General features: G+C 35.9%; 1 protein-coding gene across 5 annotated transcripts in view; it reads right to left on the bottom strand.

Annotated features, from left to right (window-relative positions):
* The window catches only part of cacna1g (calcium channel, voltage-dependent, T type, alpha 1G subunit), a 117,235-nt gene extending 98,873 nt beyond the window's left edge, over nt 1–18,362 (bottom strand). For all 5 annotated transcript variants that reach the window (XM_052571063.1, XM_052571061.1, XM_052571065.1 and 2 more), the window contains exons 1-3: nt 18,256–18,362; nt 10,143–10,276; nt 1,303–1,400 (exon numbers count right to left, since the gene is read on the bottom strand). In XM_052571063.1, the coding sequence (XP_052427023.1) occupies nt 1,303–1,400; nt 10,143–10,276; nt 18,256–18,348 (325 nt within the window). In that variant the 5' untranslated portion in view covers nt 18,349–18,362. The remainder of the gene's footprint in view (nt 1–1,302; nt 1,401–10,142; nt 10,277–18,255) is intronic.
* Between the last annotated feature and the right edge of the window lie 242 nt (nt 18,363–18,604).

Genomic DNA, 18,604 nt, shown 5'->3' on the forward strand with positions numbered 1-18,604 from the left:
CGTATTCAGAGGGGTGACCCACACAAATTACCCTCACCAAAACCTTAACTGGGCTAGTCAAAACATTCCAGCTAAATGCTATCATTGTTCAATATACATTTTACTACTCTCCACAAATAGGGACATCAAGCTAAATTGGCCAGACATGGCTCCTTGTGAAATAAGAGCCGGGGGGGAACCGCGGGCATCTCCTTGGCAAGTAGGGTGATTAAAACATCCGGTATACATAGATGTGGCCAATGAAATATCATCACCCTGCCTCAGAGAGGGAGAGCGAGAGAGAGACAGTCTCTATTATTCTTTCTTTGTGTATGTGTGTGTGCAAAGAGAGAAGCCGTTAAAAGCACTGAAGAGGAAAATGATCTATAAATCTAAAGTTCCTAAAATGGCATGAACTCCTCTGGTATATGACAGAGCCCAGGCTACATTTCTCATTCAAATGTTGATTAAATTGCATTAATTGACCACGGTGCTTAAATAATGTAATTCAACATAGAACATTCTGAATTTAATAAACTCTATGATTGAATGCAGGGAATGAATAAACTGAATTAAGTTCTGAGTTCTTATTTTCTACAGCAGAAACTGGTAGAAATGTACCATACTTGAAAATTCAATCATCTAAAAAAAAAAGTGATTATTTGGGGTGTACATAATATTCCAAAATCCTTACTAACGTATAAAGAACACAGGCAATAGATCTCAGTATAATATAAAAATAAACTTTTATTGCTGTGCACCCTGCTTTGTTTTATTACTGTGAATTACTGTGCACGTTTTGCACTTTCCAGAAAAGACTGCTGAATCATTCTGCAAGTTACAAATATACATCAGAAGGTGGCTACAATTATGATCTCAATTTTATGGTTATTTACAGAACCATTACTTTAGCTGATTCATTCAAAAACATCAAATTACTGCCTTTGAGTGACTCATTGAATCAAAAAAAAAGATTCATTCTGGAATGTCTGTGACATAATAATAAGATTCCATTCAATTAATGTTACATATTGCTTTAGCAAACACTAACTAACAATGAGAAATAAATTTGTTACTCTATTTATTAATATTTGTTAAAGATTATTTAATAAAAATACAGGTGTTCATTGTTAGTTCATCTTAGGTCAGGCCTATTAAATAATATTATATATATATATATATATATATATATATATATATATATATATATATATATATATATAAATTTGTATGTTTTTTATTTTATTTTATGTAAACTAATGTAGGTACTGTAACTAATGTTAGCAAGTGCATTTGGAAAATGGTTGCTGATATTGTACTCACTGGGCACTCGGTTGATAGCCCGAAGAGGTCGAAGTACTCTGACCGTTCGGACTGCAGAGAAACTAACATTCTGCAGGTTGAGAGAGTATTCCAGCATCCTGTAAACACACACAAATAAAAAGAGTTTCAACTTTCAATAAACCAAGATATTAGCAAATGTATGCACATACTAATGAAGACACATTACCCCCCATTTGCAGTGCATCTGTTAATTAATCCACATTTTGGATTTTATTGGGATTTTTAATATCACCTGAAGGCAAAAACTGATCTGATTTTGAAACTAATGAATATCCTCAATATGTATCACTTACTATGGCAACAAAGCGTAAAAGGCCAGCAATATTTTCAAATAAACACTGACAGCCCAGACACATTAGTGGCGTGTTTTCTGCCGAACTGCCAACGCTATACTGTAGATCAATCGAATGTTATCAGGATTCATCAAGCAATTACACTGAATCGTTTTCAATTAGGTCAAAGAGAGGTGGAAGGAAGGTTAATGTAGAGCTTTCGCAAACAAACACATGCACAGCTGCTCCGCACATGTGAACTCCGGAGTGAGGCACATGAAAGAATCGCATGTTTTTGTAGAAAATAAACAAAGTGTGTGTCTCTATGTGCCTGTGAGCTTGCAACCGTGTAATTGCAAACCCAATAACTATTTCTTGCCATACAACAACTTAAAAAACATACAATTACAGTATGTATCAAGTTAATACATAAAGCTGATGTCGATAAGCATATGCACATGTTAATGAGGGTTCTCACGGTCACATGGCCTGCTTAGATTAAAGCTGCGTGATCCGGGGTGTTTCTCCATTCTTTCAAATATGGATCGAGTGAAGTCAGTGACGTGCAAACAGTGCGAGCCCCATTAGCCAAGCAGGGCAGTGAGGAAATGTGTTCTGACTTTGTTGCTCCTGAAATGTGCAGAACAGCTTTGAAGGCACTGATTGGGCTTGATGGAAACCAGCTGGAGACTGGACTGCAAAAATAATAACAGTGGTGACTGAGACTAACATTTGAAAGAATGGGAATGAAGAAAACACGAAAATATGGAAAGGGGAACACAGGAAGTGGATATGGAGAAAGGAGAGAAAGACTCTTAGGACAAAACGCCTGTAAAGAAGGAGAGACAGGACATGCGTGAGGACACTCCACAAAAATGTCCCCAGGGACGTAGGATGCATCCAAACAAGGAGGACGTGTGTAAATGTGATATCGTCAACAGCCTCTTACTTCTATCGTACACACGTATGAATCACTAATATGGCCGCTCGCAAACACATAAACAAAAAGTGAAGGGTCAGACCCGGGTGTTTGTCCAGTCGGCACCTAGACCTCACTTCTGTTATCTGTTTGTGTTTGGAATGGCCATGGTGAAGGATGACACACCTTCCCAGAATCTCTCTGTTTTTTGAAAACATGGTCGCACAATCAACAACAGCTCCACGCTGCGTATACAATGCCAGTTGCGAGGTCACTATAATAGGAAAAGTATGAGCGAGCCAAGGGTCCCAGATTCAAAACAACTGTGGTCTTCCACATGCATAAGAAATCCGCTCGAATCGATCTACGGCTACAGAGAGAGAGAGAGAGAGAGAGAAAGCTAGCGTGCTGTTGTGTCTTGTTTGAACAGCTCTTCAACAGACTATTGAAAAGACTGAAAGACATTTAAATTCCTGCAGCAATTGAAATACCAGCTCTTTTGGGACATGCTCCATTTCAGACATTATGAACCAGGGTTGCTTTGTATGATCAATGCAAGGTTTGTTGGTTTACGTAAAAAGGTTGCAACAGAGTGCATGCGGTATTTCAGATGCTTTATGCTTCTATTTCTCTATCTCTATCTCTCTGTCTAGTCCCTTGTGGTCTTCAAAGCAGCCGTTCTGGCCGCAGTTCAATCAGAGCTTGGTGTCTTCCACCACCTGGCAGGTTAATGAGGCGAGTTTCAGAGGAGGCTCACTTCCGAACAATCAGCTCTCCATTAAGATAGAGAAGGAAGATACCCCTAACAACAGACACACACATACTCTGTCCTCACATTCCCTCTCAGTCTGTCCACATGAATTAAATTATTTTTCTTATTTATGACAACTCGTTTTAGACCAACTACAAATGACAAAATGCTACAAATGCTAATCAGAGGTAGGTTTTATTATGGTAAGAACATTAGCATAATATTATTTCTGTAAATTTCCTTGACTGGGAAATGTAATTATGCAGAATTTGTGTAAATCATTTGTAAAACATCCTTAATGGAGATCGTAACATTCGTCTTTTCAGTTATATTTTAGGTATTTGTGAATTATTTAAACTACTTTTCAAAAGTGTGGTGTAAGATTTTTATTTTATTTTATTTATTTTTAATATTATTACGATAGTTAAACAAGGATATAATGAAAAAAAATGGGAATATAACAATATTTTGAATGTTACGTAAACCAAAATGTAAAAGTTTCCACAAAAATATTAAGCGAAAAACTGTTTTCAACTGTGAAAATAATTAATGTTTTTAATCAACATATTATAATGATTTATGAATGATCATGTGAAACTGAAGACTGACGTAATGAATGCTGAATATTCAGCTTTGCAATCACAGAAATAAGTTACATTTTAAAATGTATTAAAATAGAAAATTGGTGTTTTTTTTAGGGTTTTTTTTGTCTTTGTTTTTTTACTTTATTTTGGTCAAATAAATGTAGCCTTGTTGAGCATAAGAGACTTCTTTCAAAAATATTAAAACCATTTAAAAGGTAGCATAAATAGAAATGCTTTCTGCTTCATTTTATCTAAATCTGCTTAAAGCTATTCTGGAGAACAAATTGCCTTCGAGCTAACAGGTGTGGACTAAAAGCTACAAAACTTCCATTTTGATTCTATGGGGCCTGTCTAGTTGTCTCAGCTCGCAAACAGAGACCAACAGAGAGATTCAAACAATATTTATCTTCAGTTTTATATTTCTGTCTTGTACTTTTGTATTTATTTCTCTCTCAACAAGCTCTCAGAGACAATTGCCGTCAGGGGTGCTCTTCTGTTTTTATGGGATGGGACAGATTGATTTACTATGGTTGGAATAGGATAATGCGCCCCTAGCCTCAAATTCAGAACAGCAAAAAGACATGTTCCTTTCAGTTTCTCAAACAAGTGTTCTTCAAAACAATATCTCAACACCTAAGCCAAGCAAGAGTCTTCCAATTCAAAGGGAAAGAATGTCTGAGAGAGCAGCACTACTCTTCCCACCCTTTTAATGAAGAATAAAGCCATTTTTGCTCTTTCCTATCTGTCTTTTCCCTTGAGACTAAATACAGTATATACTATGTCAACACTGACCCATTCTGGGACTCTGTGATCGCTTTACAGAATAATAATCATAATGGAAGCTAATGCAAATGTATAACTCGAGTGGATGAAGAGGAAACTAGATTTGGTCTGTGTACCTCAACTAAAAAGCGTTCCTCTGATGGGTTGGAAAAAAATGAATGAAGAGGTCCTGTAACTGGCTTTTTTCCTTGAGACAATGTTTGATAACCTTTGTTCGTAATGCTTTGTCCTTGTCCCGTCTAATTGACAAGGTCTGGGTCTGAACATAATGTGTATCAGCGGCAGGTCTGGAAACAGCCGAAGCAGCATCATTAAATCAGAAGCAGTGGTGGACATTTGGATTCTCCTCTCCCTCATGAGGACAGTAGTTCGATTAAGAATTGCAACAGCAGATGACAACACTGAGATTTGTTTGAATAAAATCGGTTTAGTTTTTTTTCCCCCCTTTTTTTTCAAAACAGTTTGAGTGACGAAGGCCATTATTTGAAGCATGCATTTTTCATTAAAGTTACCAAATCAAATGAGAACCTTAAGGAATAATTCACCTAAAATTCTGTCATTATTTGTTTACCCTCAGGTTGTTTCAAGACTGTATGAATTTTCTTTCATGCATAGAACACAAAAGGAGGCTATTGACGAAGTCTACTGACCCATACACCCTTAAAAAGATAACGGTTCTTTTTTTTTTTTTTTTTCACAGTATTGCCTTTTAAGAAGTTCAAACCTTTCTTCAGTGAACAGTTTTTAAAAGAACAGTTTTAAAAAAAACATAATTGCATGCCAATAAAGAACCTTTAACTGAAGAGTGTTCAAGTATGGTATATGGTGACATTCAAGTGTCAAAAAACCTACAAAAGCAACATTTAAGCATTATGAAAATCATGCAGACTTAATGATTTTTTGGCGTACTATTGCTATTATTTCACCAACTCTTCTAACAAAACAATTATTAAAAGCAAATATTTTGCCTTCCTTCTCTTTCCCTTCAGGTTAGTAAATGAATTTCAGCTTAATGGATGTGCGGAGGCTCTCAGCCATCTGCTCGTATCTGTGAATGACGGTGTTATCAGTTCCAGGCATCTCTATAAACAAATTTGAGATGAAGAACTCCTAAGATGAAAGCGCTGGATGCTGCCCAGTGTCATCAACAGCCTCCTGGCCAAATGGCATTCCTGAAGATTTTTAAACCTCAGCACGGAATCCTCATTCAGGCCTGAAGAGACTCTATTAGCACTGGCGATGTGGGTCATGACCTGATCAGGAGCTTTTACTGTGATTCAATCTAGAGCAGACCTGTCTCTAAACTCTGTTCTCAGTTGGTAGCTAGAACAGAAATAAAAAAGTACATTTCATTAGCTGTTGTAGATTTCATTTAATTTCATTTATTAAGATCCCCATTAGCGCCTGATATCTCAGTTGCTATTGAGCTTATGAAAGCGTCTTCTGCATGTTCTGGTGACAGTCACACAAAAGACAGGAACTGTCAGCTTTTTTGACAAGAACGATGATAATTACATTGACAGGTTGTGCTAGCCTTAGAACTATTGACTTGACCAGAAACTGACAGCTCTCTATATGAAACAGAATACATGTCATGTCAAAAAACCCAAAGGAAAGTAAATTATCCGCATTTTCTCACCAAGACATTCATGTGAGGCCATCACGAGATAGATACAATTATTCTTACTATAAAAGTGAAGAAAATCTTCAAATAACTTTAAGGGTATTTTGAACGATGGAGTAATGTTTCAGTCAATCCTGGCTCTCAGGGTCAGCTTGCTGAGTTTAAAATGAGTGGTAAGTGTACCAGAAAAAAAGAAAGTAAGTTGAAGGGTCTCTCTAAGCTAAAAACCTGAAATGTTTCCAGGAAGACAGTCAGAGCCTTCACTCCCTTTTATCAGCCAAATTACAGGCAAAGAGCCAATGATACTGGGGAATGGAAAGGAAAAAGGGATGGGGAAAGAAGATGAGGATGATGAAGAGGTAAAAAAAGAGAGGAAATGTACGGTATGTAATGATATAAGAAGAATATAAAAGTGGAAGAGGAAGACCATAAGAAGTAAATATGGTTGTGGAAAAAAATTTAAAATAAAAATGTGAAAGAGAAGAATATATGGAAGTGGATTATAAGAGGAGGCTTTAGAATTAATGGAATGATGAAGAGGAAGGAAAAGAGAGAAGATTAAGATATCTGGGCCTGGCCTTTTGAATCTTCCAGACTAATCATACATCAGATCCCAGCTGAGGTACAAAACATTCAGCATATCATTACAGGGACTGATGAAAAATAACAGTGTAAAAACACCAGGTATTCCAGTAAAAGAAATATTTAAGCAAAAATAAAAGACAAAATTTGTCTTGTATCGGTTTCCTGTCTAGGCCAAAGTTGGCATGAAAATGCATGAGAGAATAATGCCTGAAATAATAACAAATTGGTTCCTTGTCAAAGTATGCAACATTTGGTAGAGCATTATGGAAAAACTCGTAAAACTCACTTCCATCAAGGTTATGGCAAAGTATGCTAGAAGAAATTCTAGAAATGTCTTTATACCCAATCTCTCGTTAAAAATCGTAAAAGCTTTTGTGTCTCATCGAGCATTTAAAAAGCCTCAAAACAATCCCTGAAGACACTGTCACTATCCCTGTAGAAGCCCCGTGGATTTGGAGAGCTTTGTGTATTTAACTCGGTGTGTGTGAAGACTCTGTGGATAGGAAAAGGGCAAACTAATTTAAAAGTGATTCAGCAGAAGTTGCCAAACCACTGCGGGTGTCTGAAACTGATACCTTGTCTTGGTGGGGTGTATTAGGGTCTGCATTCTCTAAGGGTTTGCTTTGAAAGATTGAGAAGAGGGAAAGCTCGCCTCAATGTCTCTACAGATGGGACACACAAAGACATATGATCCACAGCACAGCCGCCAAGATCTTTCGACTTCTATGAGCTCTCTGGCTCACCTCAGATAGAAAAGAACAGAAGATTCAGCAAAACAATATCTGAGTGAAGGGGGTTTTGGAAACCGAACCATCTAGTTGAACCACCAACAACAATTTATTCACATAGTAAGCAGGCTAAAGTGAGTTTTAGACTTCTGATTTACTGCATCAGAGTGTTCTCCAGAAGGAAAAAAGACACTAAATGTTAACCTTTAAACTGAAACAAATGGTTCATATAAACCATGCCTCCAAGTTCTCTGGTTTATAATGAATTACACTTTTTTATGTTACTTGGCCTGCCAATTTTAACCAAAGCCCAAAAAAAATAAATGAATCTCAGTACTAACAAACAAAATCTGTGGCTCTGCAATGGTTTTGGGGTACTACATTGGACACTAGACAAGTAACGCAGCTTTTAGGACATGTCACTATAGTACTGCCATTGATTTTTGGACATATACCACAGCAGCACCTTGGTATTCTTGGAAGTAATTTGAAGCATCATGAGAATACCATTTAAGAATTATGGTAAATATCAAAAACCATGGTACTTGATACCACGGTCCAGATTCTTCAGAAAGTACCACAACTGATCAAATTGCTGAGAATCTGTAAAATGATATACTGATGGTTTTGGTGGTTTCGTTTCATCTGGAGAAGTATCAAAAACCCAAGGGGAAACTAGTTTGTGCCAACGGTGGAACAAGCCAGCTGTCTGTCACTCTTATATGGATATCTTCTGTACTACAAACTTTGGATGATGTCTCCTGAAACTGCTTCTATAAGCTCCATATGCTGGGATGATTTCCATCTCAACAAATATTCCTATGAGATTACCAACATAACCCATGAGAGATGTGAGACCATGCTGCCACCATGATGAGTCATGATTGACAAGCTTCAAGGAATGGGAATGGGACTCCTTGTGTTTCTTGGAAAGCAAACATCAAATAACAAACCACAAAACTTTTATTCACCAAGAAGCTTGTCTTTCCTGACCTTTCATGGCTTTCTCAAAAGTTGTAGATCTATATTAGTGATGCACATATTCTTTACTATATTTCCCAGGGCACACATTTACACAACTCTCTGTATTTAATAGCAGCCTCTTTGTTTTATGGTGTTTACAAACCCATGTTCATTGATTAGTTGTTCACACCAAAGTGCCTCACACAACAGCGTGCCCTGTTTACAAGACTTGAGACACACACATACACATAAACGTAGAATCTGGCAGTGATAAAGATTATTTTGACACTCACACAGATGCATTGAAGAATTGCGTATTTGCAGCTAACCATGTGTGACGTGACTGATTTAGAAGCACAGGCTGATAACAGACAGAACTAGCGGCATCCCAATTCTGTCGTTACATACTTAACAATATGTTCCCTATTGCAAAATAAATATACTAAAATATATTTTAAATACATTTATTTAATGATAAGTATATTACAGCATAAATACATTTATATATTCATGTAGTTGATAAAAATACCCTGTAACTGTTCATTTGGTACTGGCATACTTAAAATCTGCTAAATTGGAACAACTTTTTTGTACAGATTGTACTTTAATTTTGCAGAAGTAGTGCTGAAGTCCAACTAAAGATAAACATAAGTATATTTGATTTGTGCTAAAGTGGAGCGATTGCAGGTATACTTCAGGTACAATTTAAATATCTCACATTTAAAGACCAAAGTTATTTAAAAATCATTCAATTCCCATCAATAGTGAGATTAAAACAAATGTAGGCTTAATATTAAGAAATGTGCATTGTGCACAAGTAGTACTCTAAATTCAATTTAATTGCATATTTTTATATCAGTAAATCTCAAGCAATGTCAGGAAATATGTTTATTATTATTATGAAATAATTATAATTTAAATATATTTATTTTCACTATGGTTGACATGTTGCTCCAAACTGATATGCTGTTATTTCTACTCTGTAAAACAAAAGAACAATATTTTTAATAACTTTTATTTCAATAGTGACTAAAATACAATAAGTACACTAATGTTCAAATTTGTAGTTGGTAAAATATTTAATGTTAAAGTCTCTTATGCCCACATTGCTGAATTAATTAGATTCAATTCAATTCAGGTTTATTTGAATAGCACTTTTACTAATACAAATTGTTGCAAAGCAGCTTTACAGAAAATTAAAATTTCTAAATTATATTTACATTTGATCAAAAACATTGTAAAGACAGTTGTGAATTATTGCAATAATGTTGTGAAATATTACAATTTAAAATACAAATTTGGATTTGGACACTTTGTAGCATTTTTTATTATAACCATTGTTGAAAGTTATTGTGCTTCTAAATATATTTATGGAAATTTTAATTTTTTTTTAAAAGATTCTTTGATGGATAGAAATTTAAATGAGTAACAGTAATGTAAAAGAAAAAAAAAAGTTATTTACTTCAAATGTTTAAATGGTAGTTTGTTTGTTTGTTTTTTTCATTTGGCATAACACTAAAGGTCAACACAAGGTGCATAAATTCACACTTATACAAAAAAATAAATAAATAAAAAAAATAAACACTTTGTAAAGTAATTTCAGGACTCACCCAGCCAACACAATGAAGAAGTCTAGCCGATTCCAGGTGTCTCCAAGGTAACATTTTTTCCCAAAGATGCCCAGTGCAACCATCTTGATTACCATCTCCATGGCAAAAAAAGCAAAGATGAAATCATCAAAGTCCTGAGGGGAGAGAGAAATATCCGAAGGGTTAGCAAAATCTTGAAATGCTGCACTGGCCAAATCAGAGTTTGTAAAAAATGTTCTTCTCTTGATCAGAAGAACTCATACTAAATTAAGGACAACTTATAAATAAAGACATAAACCATCCAAAGGCATATGCAGATGAATATTAAATTTCCACTTTGATGTCACAGTATAGTGTGTGTGAGTGAGTGTGTGTGTGTGTGTCCATGTACTGAAGGGCTATAAGCCTTGACTCATCCTTACACAGACATCTCAGCAAGTCTGAGTGGACACAAACAGCCAACTCGCCCAAGTCTTTTCCCATAAATCCCCTGCTTACGTTACCAGAAATGTGCTATGCATAAAAAAAAAAAAAAAAAAAAAAAAAAACACTTACTAGATCTACATATACAAGAAAATGCTCAGCAATTTGGAGTTTAAATGAATATGCATAAAAATACAGCATTAAGAAGTAAACTGAAAGCATTTTTGCTTTAAATAAAGTGTGGAACGGGCAGTGGAATGAAGGGGCGAAAAAAAAACGCTTTGAGGCACGTTTATAAAGTTACACTTCTGTCACATAAGGCATGAATGCAACAGTCAAAGATGTCCGTCTAGTGAATGTTTACATAGAAAACCATTGAAAAGGTAGAGCAGTGTAATGGAAAAATGTGTTGTGTGTGAACGGGCCTCTCAGTCTGTGTCAGTAAATTAAGTTTGTGCTAATAACCATAAAGTCAGAAGGACAATTCTGACAGACTGTGAAAATGTTAATCTCTCTAAAACTCCTTTGTAAAGCTAAAAATTAACAAGACTATACTAATCAAATTGCCAATTTCTTAACATATATTACATAAGGCAATTATGAGAAACACGTAGTGTCAATTTACTGAATATTCAGTTTATTGCTGTCGAATAACGACTTGTTGATTAGAAATAAATGCATGGAAGGAAAATCTGCTAGACTGGTGACCTATTCAGACCCCCTTTAATTTTATTTTAACAATAGATGGTGCATTTCTAAATTGCATTTCCGTCAGGCAGATGCAAAAGGCTGTTTGTCAGGTCTTGAGCACAGACCGGGTCCTTGAGACATTGGCGGCCATATGAACTCAGAGACAGTCGTTTTCTCAAGGTCGACCATCAGTGAAAGACACCTGGGCATTCTCAGCCAGCGAGGACATTAGTCAAAGCTCTTAAGTGAGGGATTCCCCACAGCCAAAGCCCTTGCACTCTGACAATGCAAGGAATGTTAATTAAGCCACTGTGGAGAGAATTTACTGTCGCATTGGACATTATTCAGAGCCAAGCGCTAATGTATTACCTCATCCCTGATCTGCTTGTATTGTACATAGTGGACATTTTGATTATAGAGTACTACAGTACTTGCCAATTCAAAGTTAATGGTAACACACAACACATCCATAAACAATGCTGTCAGAATGAGGACGAGGGGAGAATCTGCAAGCTTTCATTTTGCAATAATGGTTCAGGGAAGAGACTGTCTGTTCAGACAGAGATAGATCTCCTAACACCATGCACTAATGTTCTCTAATTATCTGCCTTAATGTGAACACATAAAAACAAAATAATAATAATTTCACTATAAATTACACAAATATCTCCATACTGAAATCTCATTTAAAAAAAAGGATTCTGCCCTGTACATTAACACTCAACAAAAGGATGGTTTCTGCTTGACCAGTCACATGACTTCACATGAAATTCTGCCATGATTCCAGTTCCAATGGAACATACATGTTACATTACATTAAAATGCCTAAGACGTGATTTTATATTGTATTTATTTACAGAAGTATATTTTGTCACACTTCTCAAGTAAGTTTCGACTGTGTGTGAAGACAAATGAGCGCAAGTCAATGAATGAATGTGACAAAGTGAAATAATCTTCAATGGAATAAAGTTTAATGGATTTTAAGTAATAAATGGAAAGCAAGCTTTAAGTAATAAATGGAAAGCAAGTTCAATTTAAATATTTTGATTTTCTTGCTGATCCGAAAAATGGTCTGATCCGTGGGTCAAAAACTGTAATGTGATTGGAACCGTGAGATTTGTGATCTATACTATAGTGTAATATGCACAAAAAATATCGGCCGATATATCGATATTCTTTACTCCCTAATATCGGTATCAGTATCAGCCCATAAAAAACCCATATATACTATATATTTTGTTCACAGTCCATGTAGAGCTTCTGGCTCACACAGCTGTGTGTGGTGTGTGTCAGTGTACATCATACAGGCCTTTCTACAGTTCCACAGCTCCCTCCAAAGATAAACGATGTAGAGAAAGGGAACCCCTTGACAAAACACTCTCAGAGTCTCCACACAGCCAGAAAGTAGAGCTCAGGGGTTAAATATTCTCTACAGCCCTTTCCTCCCTCTCCCTTTATCTCTCTCTCTCTCTCTCTCTCTCTCTCTCTCTCTCTCTCACACACACACACACACACACACACACACACACACACACACACACACACACACACACACACACACACACACCTACACACTATATGAATATCTTCCTCTTTATCCTTCCCTGTCTCTCATCTCCTTTGTTTCAGAGAGCCTCTTCCCATATTCCTCCTTCCCTCATTTTTCCCACCACATCTCATCCACCCATTTCTATTTAATACATGTCATCTTTCTCTTTCATATTTCTGGGGAAGCATTCAAAAATAGCTTAGAGAAAGAGTCAGTCTCATCTGTGCGTGTGGAAGCGAGGGTGTTTGCGCGTGTGCGATGATCTTTTGGCACTGAATAAATCTCCTCATGTTGTCCTCTTTGTTGTACAAATAGCTGAGTGGTGTATTGTCTGTGCTGTGAGTAGGTTATTCTAGTGCAACTGATGGCCTTTCCTTGGAGAAAACAATTCTTTAAATCCAGAACTTCTTCAGACCTTCGGTCCACCCCCACAGATGCACACACTCACACACAAAGAGACGAAGAAGCTGCAACACACAATCATTGAGGATAAACAAAAATACATTCTGTCTTCTTCTTACTAATTCATCTAATTCATGTGTGTGGAGAGCGGTTGCTATGCCGATGACATCATGGGGTCTAGAAGGAAAATGAAGAGACGTGTACAATGCAGCAGGAAAACACCAATCATCACACTACCATAAATCAACGCAATAATGCACATTTAGTCTCTGATATTTGTCCTACATTGACATCTGTTGATGAAATATGCTGCTTTCACTAAACATTTAAAGAGATAGTTTACCCTGAAATGAAAATTCTGTCATCATTTGCTTACTCTCATGTCATTCCAAGTCTGTATGACTTTTTTCTGCCGTCAAACCCAAAATAAGATGTTCATGCTCCAATTGCTGAAGACACAATACAAGCAATGACGTTTGGCATACCTGAACTTAAAGGAGAAGTTCACACAACCATTTTAATTGTGCCATTATTTAGTCTCCCTCCTGTTGAAAACAAAAATTGGAAGAATCAAACAGTTGTTGATCCTCACTGACTTCCATAGTAGGAAAAGAAATACTATCAACTGTTTGATTACCAGCATTCTTCAAAATGCCAGCTTAAGAAAGAAACGTTTACAGGTTTAGAATGACATGAGGGTGAGTAAATGATGAATGATTTTTCCCTTTAAATATTAAATATAATGTGAGAAGTTTTGACGCACCATATTTGAATATGTGCAAACGAGATATACATTAAAAGAGTAGATTAGCATTGGTTAATGATTTAAATTGTTCAATTCCTTGTAAGGCTAATGAATGACATGAAAGACATGAATGGCATCAATAACTATAATGTTTTAATGAATCAGTGCAATATTATAATTTGAATCCCTTTGTATTTAATTTACACATTTTACAGCTGGTGAGTGATAAAAACATTGACAGCCAATCAGAATCCATCTAACTCTAAAGAGCTCAAACATTTAAAGTGGCAGACAACATAACTGAAGCATACGCTAATAATAAACAGAACGTTTTTGTGAGTTGAATATAGTTATTGTTAGTTATCGTAACAGCACACCAACAACAGATGCATTTGTTGGATTTTGTCGAGTTAGCGTATTACACCGCACATCTGTTGCCTTTGGTTGGTGATTGAGCAGATTGAGTATGTTCACCTAGCATTTGTAACTTTGCAAAATATATGAAAAGTGGATGGTGTTTTTGCCGGTATTAGTCGGCATCTGTAATAAAGCATGTTCTTTATAAGTAGTAATATATATGTAGCTAATATGCAAGCAATATCCATACTAATAAGCAACTATAATGAAAATCGGTCCTTAAAATAAAGTGTTACCATGACTCCAAGGCAAATGGGATTCCCAGAAAAACAGCTGACAGAAAGAACAACATATGCTCACTTTACCTGGAGAGAATGTTAAGAAAACCAAACTAGAACAGATCATACTGCACTGTACAAGAGTTATGTAGTTCAAACCATGCATAAGAATCCCGTCATCCACACAAACACACTTTCAGGGAGCAATAAAAAGGGAGAGAAAAATAAAGATACAGCAAAAGATAAACTGCCAATTCAGTCGGTACTGTTAAACTCACAGTGAGCTCCGTTCACATCAGTGTACTTGACGCTTGACTCTCCTCTTAAATATGTTACGAAGTCATTTTCTACCCCAGAAACCTACACCCTCTACTCAACTAAAGCTTGCATAACAACATACACATGCACATCTTAATGCTGGAAAGTGGTACTTAAACGATTAGTTCACCTACAAATGAAAAAAAAAATTACTCATTTGCTCATACTCATGTCATACGACTTTTTCTATCGTGAAACTAAAAAAAAAAACATTTTAAAGATTGTTTTGGTAAAATGCAGTAAAAGCCAATGGGGACCAAAACAACACTGGACTAAATTCACTATCATTTGGAATAAGAAGACTTTTTCTTTGGTGTTTTACAAAGGAAAGTCATGATTAAAATGGTATGTAGTGACAGAAAATTTAAAAATTCCAAAAGAAATGAGGGATGCCTGCAGAGGAAAAAAAGGAAAGAGGAAAGCACTGAAGAAATAAATGATAATGTGTTGTGTGGGCAGAAGAGAAGGGGCACAGAGAGAAAGAGAGAGATGGCAGACCTGCTCCCCGGCTTTATTGTATTTCCCTGAATTCCATTATTCCACCAAAGGCGTTCTTTTGGAGCTCATGCCAAGGGCTAACCTGAGTCACGGAAGCTATGGAGCAGACATGTCTCCCTGACAGTGATGGGAGCTGATTGTGTGTCTTTGTAAATTTGTAATTTCCATATGGCAAGAGGGAGAGTGATTTGATAGAGCAGTTGGAGAAGATAATCGCTGTAAATTCTCAGATCTCAGAGATGAAACGGCCCAGGTCATTTTCTTTAGATGAGAAGCAGGGTGGGGAATGCACAAGAACTGGGGTTTAGCTGCGCTACGGGTTTCAATTACTATCATTCAGAAAAACGCAAGTTTACAGAACAAGAATCAAACAAAGAAATTGATCTGTTCCCATTAAATCCCAATGAAAACTTGGCTTTTTCAATGGAAAGAAAGCAATCTCACCCAGGCATGGTGGAGAGTAAAAGATGATGGTTCCAGGAAACTCACAGCAAGAAAGCACCTCTAAATCCTATCTCAGTTTCAACACTGTAAATTTGCACCATGGGTATTCCAATATACAGTACATTTCTGAAATAGATATACCTCAGCTGTACCTCAACCATGGCCAAACTAACAATATCCATACAATTCAATACTACCCTAAATCATTAAAGTGTAAAAGCAATTTTTTTTTTTCATATCATAAAAATAAATAAAAAAACAATATTGTTCAAAAGTATGGGGTTGGTAAGATTTTTTGTTAGTGTTTCTAACACTTTTATATTCAAAAGGCTGCCTTCATTTAAAAAATACAGTAAAAACTGAAATATTGTGAAATATTATTACAATTTAAAATAACTGTTTTGAACTATTTTGATATACTTTAAAATGTAATTTATTCCTGAGACGGAAAAGCTGGATTTGAAGCAGTTATTACTCCAGCCTTCGGTGTCATGTGATAGAAATGTGTGTGTGTGTGTGTGTGTTTGTGAAAGAGAGGAAGTGTGTGTGTGTGTTTGTGTTTTATACATATATATGACTAAATAATGTGCACTAATCAAGCGATATGTCAAAAGTATGTCAATATTGATTTTAAAATACAGTCCGGAGGCAAACCACTGCACCATTGTTATAAGATTGATGTGACAGTTTGCCGTTGAACAGAATATTATCAGGTCTCACCGGCACTATGTACAGTGAACTTGGCCCACTGTCACAATGTAAAGATCACAGATTAGTATCATTCATTACAGCAACCATTAGCTTAATAACTCAGAAATAAGAGGCGATTCACCTCATGTCACAATCAGTCACATTGTATTCTGAAGTGCCTGATTACAATGGCTGCCTGGATGAGTGGCTTTGAAGTCGTGTTTTAAGCACTTCATTTAATGTGGTTTAATCCTCTCTAGGGCCAGGCCATTCCAGGCTCATTTGTTTTCATATAGTCCTCCAAACGCTTATGACACCCCCATAGTATTAAAGGAATCACATGGAGAGGAAGAGAGGTTGAAAGTGTTATATAACTTCTAAAAGCCTGTAAAAAAGTTTTGGGAATTTATCATTTGAATTCACTTCATGACAGTATATGGAGCATAAATTACAATATATTTGGTTTTATTTTATTTATTAACATTTAGGTTTTTTAAGGTTGTCAGGAGAGAATGAAGATGCGACTACAGGCAAAATGCTTATTTTCACACAGAACAGAACTGATTTATAAATCAGTTTGTGCACACCACTTTTCAAAATATTTGATGATTTTTATATTTTAAAAAGAAGTCTTACATTCACTAAGGCTGCATTTATTTGATTAAAATAAAAAAGTGAAATATTACAATTTACAAAACACTTTACTATGTATTTTATTATTATAATTATTGTCTGTAATATCACACTTCAATTTCCAAGGCCTTTTATGCCTGTTTTAATATTAATATTAATATTATTAGTAACAAAACCAGTGGTCACACTTTATTTTAAGGTCCAACTTTTGCTATTAACAAACCATATCATACTAATTTGCTGCTTATTAATACTTAGTAAGGTAGTTGTTAAGTTCAATATTGGCAAGGATTAGGGTTGTAGAATATGGTCATGCAGAAAATGTGCTTTATGAGTACTAATAAACAGCCAATATGTTAATAATATGATAATAAGAAACTAGGTAATAGTGGGAACTGGTCCCTACTACAGTACAAATTTTCAGCAAAACAACATTTATTTGACAATGAAATACATATTAACATTAGAACTGTCTTTGCTGTAATTTTTAATGAATACAATGCAGTCTTTATGTATTTTTCTTAAGAAAAAAACGTCCTCCACCAATGTCCCCAATATTTATATTTATATGAAATATCAATGTCCTCCATGGAGGACAAAAGTGAGCGGTTGCTGGGTCCCAGAATGATAAAAGGCATCCATAGCAGAACATCCAAAGCTGAAATCCTTAGGGCAAAACACTCGACTGCTAAACAAAGCAAAAGGAATTTAGCAGATTGAAATCATAGTCCCTGAGCCATGTTCCCAAGTCAATGTTAAACTAAAGCAGTGTCTTTGCTGTGATGATCTGCTTTGAATTACAGGCGAGGATCTCTTTGTTGCCTATCACCACATGTGGTTTGGGGCATTCCTGTGTCTCTTGGAAGTCATTCAACACAACATGCTTCAGGATATCTAGAGAAACCCAGCGCTCCATGAGAGACGACGACAAACACCTCAAAATAACCTCCTTTTTTTGAGTTGTAACAGTTGTTGGATTTCATTTTAACACTGAGTTCATTTCAAGTCTGTGTCCAATTAGATTTTAATCTGTTTACCATCTGTTCTTTGATCTATTTAAAGTACATCGGGTTACGGAAGGTGGTGTATTCTAGGTATGAGACTTACCTCCAGTATCTTGCATCGCTCTGAGTCACAGTGGCTGTCCTCACAAGGGTGAAACATTCCCAGAGTAACGCAGTTCAGCAGGATTACCAGCATGCTGGCCCTCTCGAACCATGTGGGAAGCAGAAGTTAAGGAAGAGTACATGGAAAATACATGCAGTCACAGGAAAATAGAAAAACGTCTTGTTCAGAATATAAATAAGTGACATTATTGCAGGCTATGTGGATTAAAAAAAAAGGATTCTGAAACAATTTCACTCAGAAACTGACAGCAAATTTCAGCAAGGAACACATTGAAATAAACATGAATTCTGAAGTAGATACTGTAGACTTTTGTAAAAAATACTGTAAA

This window comes from Carassius gibelio, chromosome B12 (assembly GCF_023724105.1).
Source record: "Carassius gibelio isolate Cgi1373 ecotype wild population from Czech Republic chromosome B12, carGib1.2-hapl.c, whole genome shotgun sequence".
Lineage (NCBI taxonomy): Eukaryota > Metazoa > Chordata > Actinopteri > Cypriniformes > Cyprinidae > Carassius > Carassius gibelio.